At 38.2% G+C, this 19,559-nt stretch overlaps 1 protein-coding gene across 2 annotated transcripts in view; it reads right to left on the reverse strand.

Moving 5' to 3' along the window:
• COX16 (cytochrome c oxidase assembly factor COX16) overlaps window positions 1–19,559 on the reverse strand; it is an 82,446-nt gene that overhangs the window by 49,118 nt on the left and 13,769 nt on the right. Inside the window, exons 3-4 of one of the 2 annotated variants that reach the window (XM_045807924.2) lie at window positions 16,305–16,367; window positions 1,218–12,763 (exon numbers count right to left, since the gene is read on the reverse strand). In XM_045807924.2, coding sequence (XP_045663880.1) covers window positions 12,647–12,763; window positions 16,305–16,367 — 180 coding nt within the window. In that variant the 3' untranslated portion in view covers window positions 1,218–12,646. The remainder of the gene's footprint in view (window positions 1–1,217; window positions 12,764–16,304; window positions 16,368–19,559) is intronic. The other variant, XM_045807925.2, reaches the window with a different exon arrangement.

Here is a 19,559-nt window from a genome sequence, read left to right on the forward strand (position 1 = left end):
GAAAAAACTTTAGATTTAGAAAGTAGTGAGTCACTGATACTATATCAGCAAGGGAAATGGAAGGAACAGATAGAGAAGCTGAAGCATCAAATTAATTATTTTTTCAAGAGCATTATCTGAGGAGAAAATTACTTAGTGTATCCCTGTTACTAATATTTATCAGAAGACATAATCCACCTTGAAGATGTTATAGTAATTATGGGATATATATATAACAATACACTGCTTTTAATAACATTGCTACAAGGAAACAGGATGCATTACTTGAGTTCATTTCAGTAATTTTGCTGGGTTTAAGAGCGCTGAATCCAATATTTTCTCTGCCTGACTCCAACTGTGCCAAAAGGGCAATTAGTATATTTCACAGGCCGCCAAAGATAAATTTTATAATCCCCCCCAAACATAGACCATTTTGTATTTACAATTAAGTGCTTCGCCCATGGCCTCATTAATATAATTGGACTTAACTCAGATTGGAAGGCCTACCTCCCAGTCCAAAGCTTTATCCAAATTATTGTGTTTATGGACCAGACTGAGGATTGCAAAAGCAAACAACCTGCCCAAGGCCACTAAAGCAAATCAAAGGAGTTGTCTGGATTCCAACTGAGGTCTAACAGTTTCCAAGACCTAATCCTTCCACTGTTACACCAAAGTCAACTTGCACTCTCTTGAGCAATGGAACAAAGTCCTCACTCTCCGGGCACTCAGTGTAGAAGGGAACACACGCAGAGAACACGAGTATCATGTGTGCAGTAATATACTAAGGTACGTAAAAAGAGCTGTAAGAACACAGAGTAACGCAGCGGTAAACCACTCTGGGGGTCCCCACCATTTGGCAAACATTGTGCTGAACTCTTTATATACCCTTAGGTCAACTACGTGAAATGCGAATTAAGTCCATTTTACAAACTAGGAAACTGACGCATGGAGATGCCGAAAATCGCACGACTAAGTAACATTTCGTCCCAGAGACCGCGATCTGCAGGCTCTGTAACTACCCACACTTGGGTTAGACTCTGGCTCTGACGTGTGATCATTTTGTTACCTCCTGCAAGGGTCACCCTCGAAGAGAACTGCCTGAAGACTCCCAATCCACCGGCCATTCCTGCAGCGCGACGGTCCCTGCCTTCCGCCCGGCGAATCCCAGATTCCCCGCATCACGACCCGGCCCCTACCAGAACCTCGCCCTCACACTTCTCAGGTCTCTCTGCTCTCACCTCTCCAACTCCATCACCGACAAGGGGACTCGCATCAGCGCGTGTGCGAACAGGACAGAACTCTCCGACTCAGTTGGTCGCCCCAACAGGACCAGCGTGGCCTCCCGAATCTCAGCTGCCCAAGCTCCCTGGCGACGAAGACGTCATACACTTCTCGCCTGCCCGCAGTCCCCGCGTTCGCGGTCCTCGCCTGATAGACTTCCGCCAGGCAAAAGCAATCGATCCATCGCAACGCACTGGCGCCTCCGCCAGGAAATTCAAGCGTCAACGCTTTGATTCCGGCGCGTCGGCTAGCGATTGGGATTTAGAGACTTGGATTGGGTTTGCTGTCAGCTCTTATGGAAACAGATACCTCCTATGTTCTGGACTAACGTCTTCTTAGAACACTCCCTTGCACATAGATGCCCGTTAAAATCAGCTAAGAAAAAAAAATTATTTTGAAGCCAGTACTCTAGGCTCTGTGGCTACTTGTGGGATGGGGAGCTTGCCAGCTTAATAAAAAAAAAATTTTTTTTTCTTAATGCTGTGAATGGTTAGGTCGAATGGTAATCAGTGTAATATCTTGTTATCGTTGGACCTTTAATAGTAGTGCTTTTGCTGCCAGATGGCCTATAATCCAGTCATTTCTGAATCTATTTTCTACTCATTCAGTAACCCTCCAGCACACCTTTTTGTGGATTGCTGAAATGCTAAAGGAACACAGAGATGAAAAATATTAGAGCTGGACGTTAAACGGGCACACAAATGAACGTGTGCATTTGGTAGTTTAGGGCACAGCCCCCACATATACCATTTGCCAGGGTGAATGAGGGAAAGCCTCACCTATCAAGTACTATTTGAGATGACATAATAGTATAGACTGAAGGGGACATGGAGTAACATTTCCTACGCTATCCCTGAGATCTTCCCATCTGTCCTTGCCTCTGGACACTTGAGGCCACTGAAGTGTCTCTTGCCACTGAAATGTCCCTGGTTTAATCCCTTATTGTTTTTTCACCTATTAAAGTGCTCCTAAGCAGTCTCCAATGCTTTTAGGCTGCTCCAACAACACTCGTGTCCATATGAGCAGACTACAGGGTCAAATAGAGTGGGGGAGAGGAAAGAAACTTTACTGTGATTTTCAAGTCCGTGTTTGACATTGCTGGAAGTTACCGAAAAGATATAAAAGAGGGGATTCTCCTGACCTTGTTTACAGTGTTCACCCTGACTTTCTTAGCATGCAATTTCAAGCCTTTTGTACTGTAACTTTGAGGTCAAAGGCTGCCTTCCTGCCTCTATACCCTAGTACTCACTCCATACTCCATCTAGAGGGAGACACCATTTCCTGAATATTCTGTGAACTTTCACAAGTACGAAACGCACCTTCAGGGAAACCAGGTTCATGAAGCCTGCAGACTTTGCAGGCAGTGTTGTTAATCCCTCTTCATAACCTATGACTCATATATCTCACAAAGCACTTATCACAGTCTATTATCTTTAATGTATAAAGTCAGTGCCTTCACTATATAGTTGACCTTTGAACAACACAGGGGTTAGGGGTGCTGACCCCATATAGTCAAAAATATTCATGTAACTTTTGACCCCCCCCAAAAAAACCCTTAATAGCCTCCTGTTAACTGGAAGTCTTACCAATGACATAAAGTCATTTAACATATATTTTGTATGTTATACGTATTATATACTGTATTCTTACAATAAAAAGAAAATGTTATTAAGAAAATCATAAGAGAAAATATTTACAGTACTATGTTGTAAAAAATCAGCATGCAAGTGGACCCATACAGTTCAAACCCATGTTGTTCAAGGGTAAACGTATATATAAAGACATAAGCAACATGAAAAGAGGAGAGTCTTACTGTTTGAATCTCCAACATCTATATAAGTCTCTAGTGTATGGCAAGCGCTTAATAAATGTTCATTGAATTAATGATGATGTAGATTATTTTAATAAAAGTCTATGCTGGTGCCTTGATCAAGTTGGTACTATTAAGGAGTTTTGTGCCATACTTTGTTCAAAAGCAGCTTCTTCCCTGATTTGGAAAAAAACCAGCCGGAGTGGGCCAAAGATGAGCTAAGGTTTTAAAGCTTCTGGCTCTGTACTGCCCACTAGAGGAGCCTGAACTATACTAATTGGAGGCTGTTAAACATTCTTCATTCAATAAACATTTTTAAGCATGTATTCAGCTAGCACTGCTATAAATGTCAAAAACATTGTACCTGCTTTCAGGAGCTTATATCCTCACCAAAATTCACAAACGGAGACATGCAGGCTTTATCACCTTTAGAAAAAAATAACAGTTCCTACCCAACCCTTTTAACTGAGAGTGAGCAGGAGGATTTCTTCAATTGATAGCCAGGATGACTAAATTTCAGCCCAGAATCTTCTACTAATCCACTGTGTGACCTTGGACAAGTCATCTCTTTTCTCTGGCCTCATCTTCCACTTCTGTAAAGTAAGGGTCTTATTCACAGATGGGTGATCTTTAAGCTTCTTTCTCAATTTCACATTCTCTTGACTCTACCACTTTAATAAATGCAGACCCTGTATCAGTTGAAGGAAAGCTGAGGTTATTAGCTGGGGTAAACCGATGAAGAGCCTAGATTTTTTCTAGTGAAGCGTAAGAGATACTATTTTCTGGGGTCACATCAGAAGCTGTGGCCTGAGCACACGGAGCGGATTGGCACTTGGCTATCTATAGGCCTCTCTTCCTACCTACCAGAACTTCAGAGACAGATCACGGTAAAAGCAATTAACAGAGCAGAGCAAAGGGAAAGGAGAAAAGGGGTGACAACTGTGGTGCGTCTTGCCTTCCTCGATGGGAAAGGAAGGAAGCAGATAGGGGACAGAAGGCTGCCCTGGGGACTTCACAATATTGTAAAGTCCAAGGAACTGCTTGGTAAACCCCTTTACAAGGGTATTTTCAAGATGTTTTTCCCGTATGCTTAAAAAAAAGCCATACTCCAATATACTTAGTCTGCTCACCCAGGCCCCCTCCCACAAAAATCACCACACAGCCCCGAAGAATCTTACTGCTGAGCCTTTGTTGGTGAAGAGCTGGTCTTTCTGAAAGTTGGGCGTTTTCTCACATACTGTCCGGTGTAGGATGTGGAGTTTCTTTTCTTGTTCTCCCAATGCCTGAGGAAAACTTTGATTCACTCAAAAGAGACTTTCCAGGTCAAGGAAAATGCGATTCGCAAGGACATCATCCCTTCACAGCACAGGAGGAAACATGCATATGATACAGACTGGCAACTCGTGCTGAGGGCAGGCCTCAGAGCTCCCTTCCAGGGCCACTGTCCCAGATGGTCTCTTCCCACTCAGACCCCCACCATGTGGGGAACAGCTGGTGCAGCTGGGTGTGTGCACACGTGTGTGTGTGTGTGTGTGTGTGTCAGTATGTTTGTGGAGCGGCAGGTTCAATGGACCAGCAGGAAGCTCTGATTATTACTGCCCAGAGGCAGCGGACGCTCAGGAGCCCTGGTTTCGCGTGGCTAATCCACGTTGGCAAGGAAAAGGGAGGTGAGAAAAAATAGGAGAAGGCTGAGCACGAAGCGTGAAGGCAGAGGAAACAGCTGAAGAAAGAGAGTGGAGCCCAGCCGATTGGCAGCTCCTCAAAGCACCAGATGTGGAAGATTTTCTCATCTGTGGTTTGTTACGTGTACTTGTCGTGGAGTACAGGGTTTACGTGGTTCTGCTGGGCTAAAGCACCCGCCAGTCCTTGGGGAGGGAGCTCTGCACAAAGGGGATGCAGCAGCTGAGGGAGCGAGGCGATTCACACAGCCTGGAATCTCCTAGCCCCACAGTACCTAAAGGGAGAATGCAGAGAGAGAACAAGTCAGGATTCATGATTACCGGACCCCCTGTAGAGAGTGCAGCCCTACGCCAGAGCTGGACTTCGCAGAGGTGGAGCCATCAAATTCAGTCTTGTGTGGTCTTCGCACGCCCTCTGGTGGTGTTAGGCAGTGACTCTAAGGCTTTCTGTTGGGAGCATCACAGACCAGTTAGGCCTGTCAACCCTTTTGTCCTCAAAGTCTAGCCTCCACACTCACAGTCTAAAAGAAATAAAAAAATCCCACCGCAGAAATCTCTTGTCTACGTTCCCCAACATTTTTTGAGACATCCAGCAGGTTAAACACTGTTTAAGGATCAAAAGACAGAAAACAAACCAGAAAAAATTTTTTTAATGAATTATTTGAAGCAACGACTTAGAATGGAACATCTATCATCTGTAAGCAAATTATTTTTCATCTACTAGTCAATGATAGTAACAGTCACTCCTTTATCACCTATCTTCTTTGCCTCTTTCTCTACTGAGCGCCTTGCATACCTAGTCACTTAGGTTAATTGACCCAGACAACTACAAAACTCTCAATTCACAAGTGAGTTAACTGAGACTGAAGTGGGTTATGCAATCTTTGTAAGATTACATGGCTTGTAATCTGACAAACTGACAAGATTCCAGTTCAGGTCTATCAATGTGTGTGTTTTCCCACTGAACTTTGCTGTTTGCAGAAGAGACATATAAGATCACGCAGACAGAGCTTTCCACACAGGATTAATTGCTATTAATAGACGGCTGGGCAATGTCATTAAAATACTATTTTAGATATGATTTTTTTTCCAAAGATTTTATTTATTTATTTGAGAGAGAGAGCAGGAGGGAGAGGGAGTGAGAATCTGAAGCAGACTCCAAGCCAAGCTCAGAGCCCAACACAAGGGTGGATCCCACAACCACAAGATCACAACCCAAGCCGAAACCAAGAGTCAGACAGACACTCAACCGACTGAGCCACCCAGGAGCCCCTAGATGTGACATTTTGATAAGAATTTTGTTGTCACTAATAATTCTACCTGTTTAATAATAATAGCTAACATCTATTGAGCACTTTCTCTATGCCATTGTTCTAAACTTTACATAATTAACTCACATCCACTCTATTATGTTGCTACAATTATTCTCATTTCCCACATGACGAAACTGAGCCACCAAGTAGTTAAATCATTTTCCCAAGATAATACGTGTGTACTTAATTTGTAGAATGTAATGTCCTCGCTATCCTTCCTCATTAGTTCCCTGTGACAGAAAAGAGCTTATTTGCAGAGGATCTGGGGATGGGTGTGCAGGTTTGCAGGAAGCTGGAGAAAAAGCTAACTTGCTGTGCACATGAAAGTCATGAGGGACAGAAAAGGAAAGGAGTTGGGAGGGTACTGGTTAAGAGCAAGAGAATATCCAGAAACAGAAAAACAGGATCCATCAAGGCTGGGCCCTACATAAGGAAATGGCCAAGTGAGTAAAGGATGGGATGCCCATGATGGACTTTGTGGGAAAGAAATTTAATAAGGGGACTTCTCTCTTCTCTGTGAAATCTTGAGTAAATTTTACATAGATTACTAATACTTTGCATCAGAAAGCTGAATTTTCCCTATGATAGGGAACTCAAGGACAATGAAAGAACATAAGCAATCAACTGAATCGTAAGCGGAAATGCTCACATGGATTCTCAAAGGCACACAACATCAGTGTCTTAAACTGATACATTCATTCCTTACCAGGAACTTGGAAAGACCAGGAAAGACATAAGGTCGGTTCAAAAAGCACTGTCTTTGCTGTTGTGGAGAGAAGAGAGATCAGGCAGGATACTTAAAAAGAAACATTCACTGCCTTAGAGGCTTAGTCTTACCAAATCCTAACACCACTCCCCTTTGAGTGCCAAACTCATTTATTATGGTTTCTAGTGGATTCCTTACAATGTATTCTGTACGAGATCATGTCGTCTACAAAGATTGATGGTTTTCCTTCTTCCTTTCCAACCTGGATGCTTATTTCATTTTGTCCCCTCCTATTCGTCCTGGCTAAAACCTCCGCGTTCAATGTCAAAGAGCAGTGGTGAGAGCAGACATGCTGCCTTCTTTCTGATCTTAGGAAGAAAGCACTCATTCTTTGCCTGTTAAGTTTGAGAGCTGTGAGGTGCTTTTTCGTTTTTTTGTTAGATGACTTCTGTCAAGTTGAACCATGTTTCTTCCTATTCCTAGTTTGTTTTTTCACCATGAAGAGGTGTTGAATTCTGTCCAGTGTTTTTCTGCATCTTGATATGTGGTTTTTGTTCTTAATTCTACTGATGTAGCATATTATATAATAATTTCTGAATGTTAAATCCATCTTGCATATGCGCAATAAATCTCACTTGATCGTGATGTATAACCCTCTGTTACTGGATTCAGTTTGCTAATATTTTGTTGAGGAATTCTGCATCTACATTCATAGGAGGTATTGATCTGTAATTTTCTTGTTATGTTTTTGCCTGTTTTTTTGAATCAGGATAATACTGGCCCCATAGAATGACTTGGGAAGTGTTCCATTCTTTTCTATTTTTTTGGAAAAGTTTGTGAATAATTGGTATTAATTCTTCTTTTGAATATTTGGTAGAATTCACACCAAAGCCACCTGGGTCTGGGCTTTTTTCTTTGTGGGTATTTTTTTTTTAACACTAATTCAATTTCTTGTTATAGGTCTATTCAGATTTATATTCCTTCTTGAATCATTTTTGGTAGTTTTTCTAGGAATTTATTTAATCTAAATTACCTAATTTATTGGCATAGAATTGTTTACAGCATTCCATTATAGTTTAATTGCTCTAAGTTTGCTAGTAAAGTCCCCTCTTTCATTCCTCATTTTAATGATTTGTCTTGATTTTTTTATTTCAGTCAATCTAGCTAAAGGGTTGTCAATTTTGTTGATCTTAAAAAAAAAAAAACCTTTGGTTTCACTGATCTCTCTATTGTGTTTTTGTTCTCCTTCATTTACTTCTAGTCTTTATTCACTTCCTTCTGCCTGCTTTAGGTTTTGTTTGCTCTTCTTTTTCAAGTGCATTAAGGTGAAAGGTTAAGTCACTAATTTGAGATCTTTTCCTAATATACATATTTATGGCTACACATTTTCAACTAAGTACTGTTTTGATGCATCCCATAGTTTTGGTTGTTTCTTCATTTTGATTCATCTCAAAGTATTATACTTTTGATTTCTTCTCTGACCAGTTGGACATTCAATTACATTTTATCTTCACATACTTGTAAATTTCCAAAACTTCCTCTATAGTTGATTTCTTACAGTCCTAGAACATGTTTGAAATTAGTATGATTGAAATCCTTTTAAATTTTTTGAGGCTTGCTTTATGGCCTAGCATAAGGTCTATCCTGGAGAATGTTTCATGTGCACTTGAGAAGAATGTATCTTCTGCTGTTGTTGGGTAGAGTAATCCACAGATGTCAGGTCTACTTAGTTTACAGTGTTGTTCAAGTCTCCTGTTTACTTAAGTAGATTACTGGGGTATTGAAGTCTCCCACTATTATTGTAAAATTGCCTTTTTCTAAGATTTCACTTTTTGTATTATTAGGCTGTGTTGTTAGTTGTATACATGTTTTATAAGTTATATTTTCTTGACTGCTGACCATTTATCATTATAAAATGTTCCTCTTTGTCTCCTATAATAATTTTTTTGCCTCAAAGTATACTTTCTCTGATACTAGATAGCCAAAGCAGCTCTCTTTGGTTACCATTTGCATGATATCAATTTTTCCATCCTTATACTTTGAACTTAGTGTCTTTGAATCTAAAGTGAGCCTCTTATAGACAGCATATAGTTGGATTGTGGTTTTTATCCAAATCTCTGCCTTTTAATTAGTGAATATAGTTTTTATATTTAATATAAACTGATAAGTAGAACTTACATCTGCTATTTTTACTATTTTCTACATGTCTTTTGTATTTTTCTGTAGTCCTTAACTGCCTTCTTTTGTATTAAAAGGTTATTTTCTAGTGTAACATTGAATTCCTTTTATGATTTTTAACTACATTTTTGAGTGATTTTCTTCAAGCTTACTCTAGGGCTCACAATATATATTATTTACCAGAACCTACTTCAGATTTATACTAACTTAATATCAATAAGATATAGAAACTTTCTTCCTATTTGGCTTGATCCTTCCCCATTTTCTTGTGCAATTATTGTTGTACATATTATATCTATGCATGTCACAAGCCCAACAAACATTTTATAATATTGATTTATGCTCTTCTATGTGTTTTAAAGAAGTTTTTTTTCAAGATTTATTTGAGAGAGAGAGACAGAGAGAGAAAGAACACGTGCATGCACATGTGCTCGAGCTGGGGGGTGGGGGGAGTGACTGACAGAGGGAGAGGGAAAGAGAGACTCTCCAGCAGACTGCTGGCTGAGTGCAGAGCCCAAAGCAGGGCTCAATCTCACAACCGTGAGATCATGACCTGAACTGAAGTCAAGACCAAATGAGCCACCCACGCACCTCTAAAGAAGTTGTTTTTTAATGATTTATAAACTTTTAAATATTAACCTTCTTATTTATCATGTTTGGTTCTCTTTTTTGCTTCCTGTGGATTCGATTATCATCTGGTGTTATTTCCTTGCTCCAATAATGTTGCATTCCCACCCCCTTCTTTTGCTCTATTATTGTCTAATATATTACATTTCTATATGTAGACCTCAAGATACATTTTATAAAAAGTGTTTTATTTGCTCCTAAATGAATTAAGAAAGGGAAAAAATTGTAATTTTTAAAAAATAATTACCTAAATACCTTTATTGGTTCTCCTTGTCTTTTCTTGTGGATTTAAATTACCATCTGGTATCATTTTCCTCTCATGCTCTTTCCTCAGTCATGTCCACTCTATTGATGACCCCATCAAAGGCATTTCTGTTACACTCTTCTTGATTTCTAGAATTTCCCTTTGATTCTTAAAATTTCCATCTCTCTGATTATATTACCCATCTGTTCTTGCATGTTGTGTCCTTTTTCCATCAGAGCTCTAAACATATTAATTATAGTTATTTTAAATTCTCAGTCTGATAAATCCAACTTCCCTCCCATATATGAATCTGATTTTGATGCTTGGTCTTTTCAAGCTGTGCTTTTCGTATTTTAGTACACCTTGTAATTTCTTTGTTCAAAGTTGGACATAATACCCAGTTGGATTGGGTAAAAGAAACTCCATTGAAGTAGCCTTTAATGATGCGGTAGTAATGCGAAGGGGGAAGGGAACATTCTATAGTCTTATGATTAGGTCTCAGTCTTTTAGTGATCATGGTCCCACATGACTTTCACTACTACCTCTCGGGTCTTCCTCCCCACACCCCCACTCCATTTAGGTGAAACAGGAGGCTGGAAGGGACTGAAGTTGGGTATTTCCCTTACCCCAGAGTTGGTTAAGCTCTGGTAAAATCCAGCGTGATTAGTTTCTAGCAAAAGTTTCCTTTGAGGCCAGGCTTTTTGTTAAGGAGAACAAAATATAGAAGACATATCTTAGAATGGTTAATTTCTCCTCCCCCCTGCTGAAACCACAAGATTTTTCTAATATTCACAATGAGAACCTGGTAGGGATCCAGGAACTAAAACTCACAAAAATGTGCCCCTGGCCTGGTCTCCCAAGAGTTTTTGACTCAAGCTAGTCAATGCTCAGTCTCCAGTAATTAGTCAATTACCCTTCAAGCATTCCTACCTGATGCTGGCTCCAGCCGTGGCTTCTGGGTGGTTTCTCCTCAGGTAACCTGTGATCCTCTGTATTTGTCTGTCTCAAGTTTTCAGGTGGTGGTTTTGTCCTGTGTCCTCAATTCTCTCATGCACCAAAGAACAGTTGTTGATTTTCAGCTTTTTCTTTGTGTTAGGATGGGAAGTGTGACTTCCAAGGTACCTACATATTGGACCAGAAACTGAAGTCCCCTATGCTGTTTTTAAAGAAGCTGCCAATGTTCTAGACCAGTTGTACCATTTTAATTATACCAGCAATGTGTGAGAGATCTTGTTTCTCCACATCCTTACCAGCATTTGGAATTGTCACTTTTTTATTTCAGCTGTTCTTTCAACTGTGTAGTGATTTCTCAATAGTCCAAATTTGTGTTTCCCTGACGAATAGTGATGTCAACCATTCTCTTCATGTGCTTATATGCCATATTCATATACCCTCTTCAATGAAATGTCACTTTGTGTCTTTTGACCATTTTCTAATTGGACTGTTTGCTTTTTTATTATTGAGTTTCAGAATTCTTCATATATTCTAGATATGAGTCTTTTAGCAGAAATGTGGTTTGCAAGTATTTTCTCTCAGTCTGGATTGTCTTTTCACCTTTTAATGGGGTCTTTGGAAAACAACAGTTTTCAATTTTGATGAGATCCAATTTACCAAGTTTTTCTTTTATGAATGTTTTTGTTAAGAACTATTTTTCAAGAACTATACAGTAAGTCCTGAAGACTCTCTGCCTTCTTTTCCTACAAGTTTTAAGTTTTACATTTATTTTTTTTTTAAGATTTTATTTATTTATGTGACAGAGAGACAGCCAGCGAGAGCGGGAACACAGCAGGGGAGAGGGAGAGGAAGAAGCAGGCTCCCAGCCGAGGAGCCTGATGTGGGACTCGATCCCGTAAGGCCGGGATCATGCCCTGAGCCGAAGGCAGACGCTTAACGACTGCGCTACCCAGGCGCCCCTAAGTTTTACATTTAAATTACATCCATTTTGAGTTACTTTTTGTACATGGAGTGATGTTTAAATGGAGGTCTATTTTTTTTTTTTTTTTGGCCCATGAAATCCAATTGTTCTCTCTGATCTCTATCTCTATCAAGATTTATCATCACTAGGTAATCAGCTTGGTTTCCTTTTTGCTAAAACTAACCCACTGAAAATAGTGATCTCCATTGGGCAAGAGGCAGGTAGATTTATAATTTTTTGGCAACATAAGGGGGAGTATTTCGAATGAGGCTTTAGGCATCTGGAAATCAGTGTGAAAATATCAGCAGGTGGAGCAACAGGGCTAAGACAGAGGTAAAAAGAAGAAAATAAGTTCAAAAAAACTAACTTCCCTCAATTCTATCCTTTTGCCTAGCATTTAGATCATAGTAAACCCCGAGTTAAAAAAATAAGAACAAAACTACAGTCAAGTTGCATGCAAATTATGCTAAGCCCTAAGGCATACCTTAAAGCAGTATTTCCAAATTGTAGTCATCTATGGAATACTTGAACAAATCTGCTGTATCTGTATGTAACATGTACTACTTCAGGATTTTTGCCTTAACCAAGAACAATATAATTTTCTTAACATGTTTTAATGGTATCAATACAATCATCAGGTGATATTTTGGAGACTGATTAGTATATCATGTGAGGTATTATAAGTAAAACCAAAACTCTCATCAGCCTGTGATCGATATTATTTTCCTACAGATGTTTGACATAAAATTACTGCCCGATGTTACTGTGACTTTTTATCAGGATTATCTGTCATCACGTTACTCATATCCAAGCTTCTGCAGGTCTGAAATTTTCTTCCCACTGAATATGTAGTGGGAATTCCAGTTGATAACATTTTTGTTAAAAAAAAAAAAAAAAAAAAAGAACAAACTTAGTCAAGTTGTCTTAGTCTTAAGGATTTCTGGATTTCGTCCTTGAAGGAGGTCAGGATCTTCCCAAGGCCTGGGTCCTCGAATATTCTTCCAGTCATCAAAAGCGGAGTCCTTTATTTTCTATAGAGCCACAAAAATTAAAGTATATATATTAGGGTAAGAGCCCTGTGGCTTTGATTAAGACATTACTAAATGAATGAATAAGTAAGACAGTGGAAAAAATCCAACAGGCCCTCAATTATAGTTTTAACAAATAAAACAACTGCATGTCACACGTAGTAACTGAAGTAATGGCATATCTCCTAGGATTGGGAATTTTTCTTGCTTGCTATGGATGTTGATTAGATTATCTTTCTCCCTCCCACCATCAGAATAAAATTATCAAATTAGAGAAAGTCTGCATACTTTATTTTTGAGAGCATAAAAAAGGCAAAAGCCAGGAAAACAAAAGTCCAGCTCTGAAGGCTGATCCAGCATAATAATGACTAGCATGGGTTAGCATGGGTGACAGCAGTAAATGAGAGGAAAAGAACAAAGAAAGGTGGAGACCCTAAAGTCTGCTAGAAGGAAGAAAAGAGACTAATATGATTTGTCCTAAATCTGAGAAATGAGCCTGGGCCTGCAAATGAAGACATTCCCCACAGCTGCCATGAGCAAATCCCTTCCAGTCAATAAAACCTAGTTTCAACTACAGTTTGGATCATCATATCTTCACAGTTAGTGTGAAATGCCTTTCAGCACGGAAATGAAGGTGGGATAAAGGGAAGAATATAAATGTTTTTTTCACCCCTCGACACCATTCTGACAGTAACTTTTCTACATCTGCTTTGATTGTTCTGGAATTATTGAATAAATAAGACAGAAAAAGAGGCTCAGAGAACACAGAATAGCTTATATCCAGAGATAGGGAAAAGGATATAAATTTACACTGACACTTGGATAATAAACATTTCTCTTTTACTAACAAGCTACATAATCTTGGGCAAGTGATTTAAGCCATCCGGGCACTAATTCCCTCATAAGTAATAATAAAAAGGCTGAACCAAATGGTCTACATGGGTTCTTCAGCTCTCAAATTCTATGGTCTCCAAAATAACTGAAGGAAAATTTACTCCCAGACAAACCCTCCACAGCATCACTACTGACATAGTGCTTACAGATCGAGAAGTAGCAAGTCACGGGTTTCGACAAGACAATGGGGAAGCAGTGAACTGAACCCATTCTCTAAACGTCACTTACAGTTTTGCTAGGCGTCTGTATTAAACATATGTAAATGAACAAAGTTTTACTAATTTAATGTGCAAGGGAGTAAATTATTTTCAAGTATAGTTATGAAGGTATCCAAAGGTATAAAAAGGTTGGAAGAAAGAATGGCGTTTACCCACATAACAGAAGACATATATGCTCAAGAGAACTTAAGAATAATTCTTAGATGGGATGCAAGGCTGGCAGAACAACTTCACATAAAAGTGTTCCAGTCTTCAAAGATCTTTAGTAAAGGAAAGAGTCTCTGCGGGATTTTGCAAAACAAATACAGTCACTGAAGATTATGCCGTACATGTGTTGGGCAAGACCACCTACGGCTTACCACGTAACAACCAACTGCTACAGAATTGAGTATGAAACGGAATCAAGAAGTGCTGAAAAAAAAAACACCAGTATCAATATTGGATTTTCAGCCCTGCTACAGTGGAGACCTCTCTTTAATACCTAGCTTGTACCCTGATACACACCTGAGACACCAAAAAGGCTACTCTTTAGGAATGAGGGTTATGCCAAGAGTAAAACCTACTTTGGACTCATTCCAACAAAGCTTAAAGCCAAGCTCTGACAAGATCCTCTGGAGAGACAATTTGGAGAATGAGTCCCACAGAGTTACAGCAGTTTAGGAAACACCAAAGCCTTTCCACAGATCCTCCCTTAAAAAGACAAAACCAAGCTCAAAATGATCAGGCAATAATTGAACTGCCTGCTAAAATGAGAATCAACACTCTTCACAAGTTTCTTGTGTATTATTCACAATGTTCACCTTTGAAGCAAAAATGACCAAGCATACAAAGAACAGGAAAATACGATCCACAGCCAAAAAATGAACCAAATATAAGAAATGGAGAACATCCTTCCTAACCACATGCTATAATACCATGTGCTATTAAACATTTTCATTTTTGCCATCAGATGGGCGGACAATGACATGTCATTATAATTTTAACTAACATTCCTATAAGTTTGGTATCTTGTCATATGTTTAAGAACGATATTTATTCTCCACATCACTTGCCATCAGGGAAATACAAATCAAAACCACAATGAAATACCACCTTACACCAGTTAGGTGGTAAAAATTAACAAGATAAGGAACAACAAATGTTGGCAAGGACGTGGAGAAAGGGGAACCCTCTCACACTGTTAGTGGGAATGCAAGCTGGTGCAGCCACTCTGGAAAACAGTATGGAGGTTCCTCAAGAAGTTAAAAATAGAGCTACTCCAAGACCCAGCAATTGCACTACTGGGTATTTACCCCAAAGATACAGATGTAGTAAAAAGAAGGGGCACGTGTACCCCTATGTTCATAGCAGCAATGTCCACAGGAGCCAAACTGTGGAAAGAGCCGAGATGCCCTTCAAAAGATGAATGGATAAAGGAGAAGTGGTTGGTTATATATACAATGGAATATTGCTCAGCCATCAGAAAGGATGAATACCCACCATTTACACTGACATGGATGGAACTGGAGGGTATTATGCTAAGTGAAGTAAGTCAGTCAGAGAAAGACAATTATCATATGGTTTCACTCATATGTGGAATATAAGAAATAGCGCAGAGGACCATAGGGGAAGAGAAGGAAAACTGGATGGGAAGAAATCAGAGAGGGAGACAAACCACAAGGGACTCTTGACTCCAGGAAACAAAGTGAGGGTTGTGGAAAGGAAGGTGTGTGTGGGAGTGGGGTAACTGGGTGGCGGGCATTAAGGAGGGCACTACATCAAAAACTAATGATGCACTAGTATATGTTGGCCAACTGAATTTAAATTTAAAAAATCGTTAAAAAAAAAAGACAAACACACAAAAAAGAATGATATTTCCTTTTTGCTGAAGTCTTTATATTCTTTGCCCATGTTCCCACTGATCAACTAAATTGTTAAACTTTTCCATGTTGACCTGTAGATGCTGTTCATATTTAAATAAACTAATTCATCATGATAAGATAAACAATATTTTTAGGATTCCTCATTTAACTAGTGACTTTATACACATTATTTTTTTAGGCTGAACTTTTAATTTTTATATATAAACTCATCAGTCTTTACATTTAAAGCTTTTGAATTTTGTATCACATTTAAATCAGCTTTTCTGCCTCAAGACCACAAAAAAGAATCTCCATTTTTTTCTCCTAGTATTCTTAGCATTGGTTTTTTTTATTTTTAAATTCTTGTTCCACCTAGAATTTGTTCATTTTAATATGTGAAATATAGATCCATCTTTATTTTCTTTTCAAATAACTACATAGTTGTCCCAATACCATACTGCTTAGGGTAATTTTTTTCTGCACTGGTAATAATTTCAGTTCACCTTAAGACAGATAGAATCAGTCACTGACTAGGAAGACTGTTACAAAAGAGAGATTATATTAACATATAACATATATTAACATATGTACCTCATACTCTGATTCCAATGATACTTTATTCATTTTCAGTTTTTTTTCTAATTCAGGATCAATCTGTAGAAAAGAAAGAGGAGCCATAAGTTTTTTAAGTCTGTGAGATTCGATTTTGAATTTAAAGTCATATACGGGGTGGCTGGGATGGTAAGGCAGATCACAAACACATGACAAAATCTCCATCAGTCCGATCGTATAGTGATAACTAACGTACCGCTACCACTACTACTACAACTATCAGCAGCTTGTATTTACTGAGCACTTTTTATGTGCCAGGCATTTTGACATATACTCACAAAAACATATAATTATTATGATGATGATCACGATGAAAGACAAAGGGACACAAAGAGTCTGAATGCCTTGTTGAAGAGGAAGAAATTGCCTTTGAACCTTGGCATTATGCTTCCAGAGTCCATGCTGTTAACCACTACCCTAAATTATGTTGTTACATATAAATAACATAAAATACTAATAAATGTAATGCTGCTCTTGAAAACGAAAAAGAACACCTTCAATACACCTGAAATAAAGAAGCGTCTAAGAAAATATTAGACAGGATTCCATAGTGGTAAATAGGAGCTGATGCCATGTTATCCGTGTGTGGCAAAGGGTTTAGGAAAAAAGAATGTGATTGCAGAAGTCAATAAACAAACAACAACAACAAAACCCTAATTAAAATAAATGGAATAGCAGAATAGTGAACGAACACAGCTTAAGACCAAATTAATACACTAGAAATACAACCTGAGGATTCCGTTATAATGATGCACAAGAGTTGGGATGAACGAAAGAAAAGCTGTATGAAAGCTAGATCCAAAAGTTCCAACACATGTCTACTAGGGTTTTCAGAATCAGAAAACAAAGAGAATGGAGGAAGGGATACAATTAAATAATCGACCAGTAATTAACTGAATATTTAGAAAAGCATGAGTCCCCAGATTGAAACAACACAATAAAAAATAACCACAACAAAACAAAAACAGCCCATTCTTAATCAAGTAAGAGTAAAGCTTTAGAATATTAAGGATAAAAAAGAAAATCTCAAAATCAAAAAAGAGTGAAAAGACTGTTTACTTATAAAGGAATATGGATTAGAAAAAAGACTGCTCATTAGCAACCTTGTATGCTAAAAGAGATAGAATTATTTCAGCATTGCTATTGATGGAAGATTACTTTTAAGTTTTATTTTTACTATTTTATCTTTTCTTCTTTCTTGACGTTTACTTGATTTTTTTCCTCGATCAGTTTTGAGTGGTAGAAATATATACAAGCATATCAATAATTACAGTAAGTATTAAACTCATCTATTAGCTAGTAGAGATTTTCTGAACTTTAAAAATATCCTGCTACACACTGCTTACAAGAAATGCACTTAAAAAAGAATGAAAGCACAAAGCTGACAGTAGAGGGCTATAAAAATGATATACCACAAAAAAAACTATGGGGATAGGAGGATCACTAAATAAATAGCAGTATTTATAATGGACAAAACACAGTTCAAGGCAAACCATCAAAAAGGACCATTTTATATTGGTAAATGGAACAATCTTTCAAAAATATAAAAGAATTATAAAATTTCATGTGACTACATTGCTTTAAAATGAATGCATCAAAATGGATAAAAACGTAAGAAATAAACACAAACATTCTAGAAGAGCTTAACATACCTTTTGCAGTATCTAATAGATCAAGCAGATTATAAATTAATGTGATTATTGAAGATATGAGTAAAATAATAAGATTTTTCTAACAGGCATATATAGAATTTTGAGCCCAGAAAATTTAGATTGCCATTTCCCCTCAAATACACATAAGATGTTTGTAAGAACTGAACTTGTTCTAGGGCAGAAAGGAAAACTAGGCAAATTCACATGTAAAAAAATATTGTCATACATGCCGCACTGACTACAATAGGTAACATTTCAGATTACTTGACCTTAGCCCAAAGGCCGAGAAGCAATAGCATTTAAAATCAATAACAGGGGCGCCTGGGTGGCACAGCGGTTAAGCGTCTGCCTTCGGCTCAGGGCGTGATCCCGGCGTTATGGGATCGAGCCCCACATCAGGCTCCTCTGCTGTGAGCCTGCTTCTTCCTCTCCCACTCCCCCTGCTTGTGTTCCCACTCTCTCTGGCTGTCTCTATCTCTGTCGAATAAATAATAAAAAAAAATCTAAAATAAAATAAAATAAAATCAATAACAAAAAGATAACTGCAGGAAGAATCCAAATATATGGAAGCTAAGAAAGTTTTAAATTATATTAACATGTTAAGAGGCTATAAAATATGAAAATTACAAAGCATTTGGAAGTGAAAAGCGACCCTGTTGAACTATCTTTTTCATTCTAATAGTTTTAATCTTCTTCAGCAGACAAATTTCTTGGTAGGCAACATTTCATCTGCACATAATCACATTTTCAATTTTTTCTTTCTAAGCTTCATACCACTTATTTCTTTTTGCTGTTTGACTACGTACACTATAGGGCTATGACCTCCAAAACAGTACTAAAAAGTAGCTACCATTATGAATATTCTTTTCTTATTCTTAACTTAAATGGGAATGATTCTAATGTTTCTCTGTTAAGAATATTTATTATGATTACGGTTAATAGAATTCAACAAAGTGGTTAGATTAACACAAAAAAATCAATCAAAGTGCATGGATCTACATACAAAATCATCAGGGTTTCTTTACTCAAGTGAAAACCAATTAGGAAATGTCAGGAAAAAAAGGAATCCATAACCAGAATTGTCTTATCTAAAAAATTAAATCCATAGCTAAATACATTTTAGTAAAGAAAGACTGAAGCCCAGAAAGTGTCACTGGCAAATTCTATAAAATAGTTAAGTAACACCAATTCTGTACAATCTGTTTCAGAAAATAAAAAGGGAGGGAACCCAACTCATGTTATGAAGCCAGCATTACCTTAATACCAAAACCAGACTGTTGGGGAGGAATTTTCCCTTCTTCCCTTCTATGTTCATTGGCTGGCCTAATATTTAATTGACATAAAACAGATGAACAGGAGAAAAACAAATTTAATTATGTACGTAGGGGAGGCCCACAAAGACAGGAGACTCACAGGTAGACAGGCAACTGAGTCAGGCAATTAAATATCATTCTAAGGTAAGGAAAATGAGGTAGGGAACTAGGGTTTAAAAGGGGAGGAAGACAATTCACAGGAAGATGAAAAGAGCAAATGTTTGGTAAACAAATACCAACTATGCCATACAGATAAGTCTTTCTGATAT

The sequence above is a fragment of the Ursus americanus genome, chromosome 26 (genome assembly GCF_024610735.1).
Source record: "Ursus americanus isolate L20-20 chromosome 26, mUrsAme1.1.p, whole genome shotgun sequence".
Taxonomy (NCBI): Eukaryota; Metazoa; Chordata; class Mammalia; order Carnivora; family Ursidae; genus Ursus; species Ursus americanus.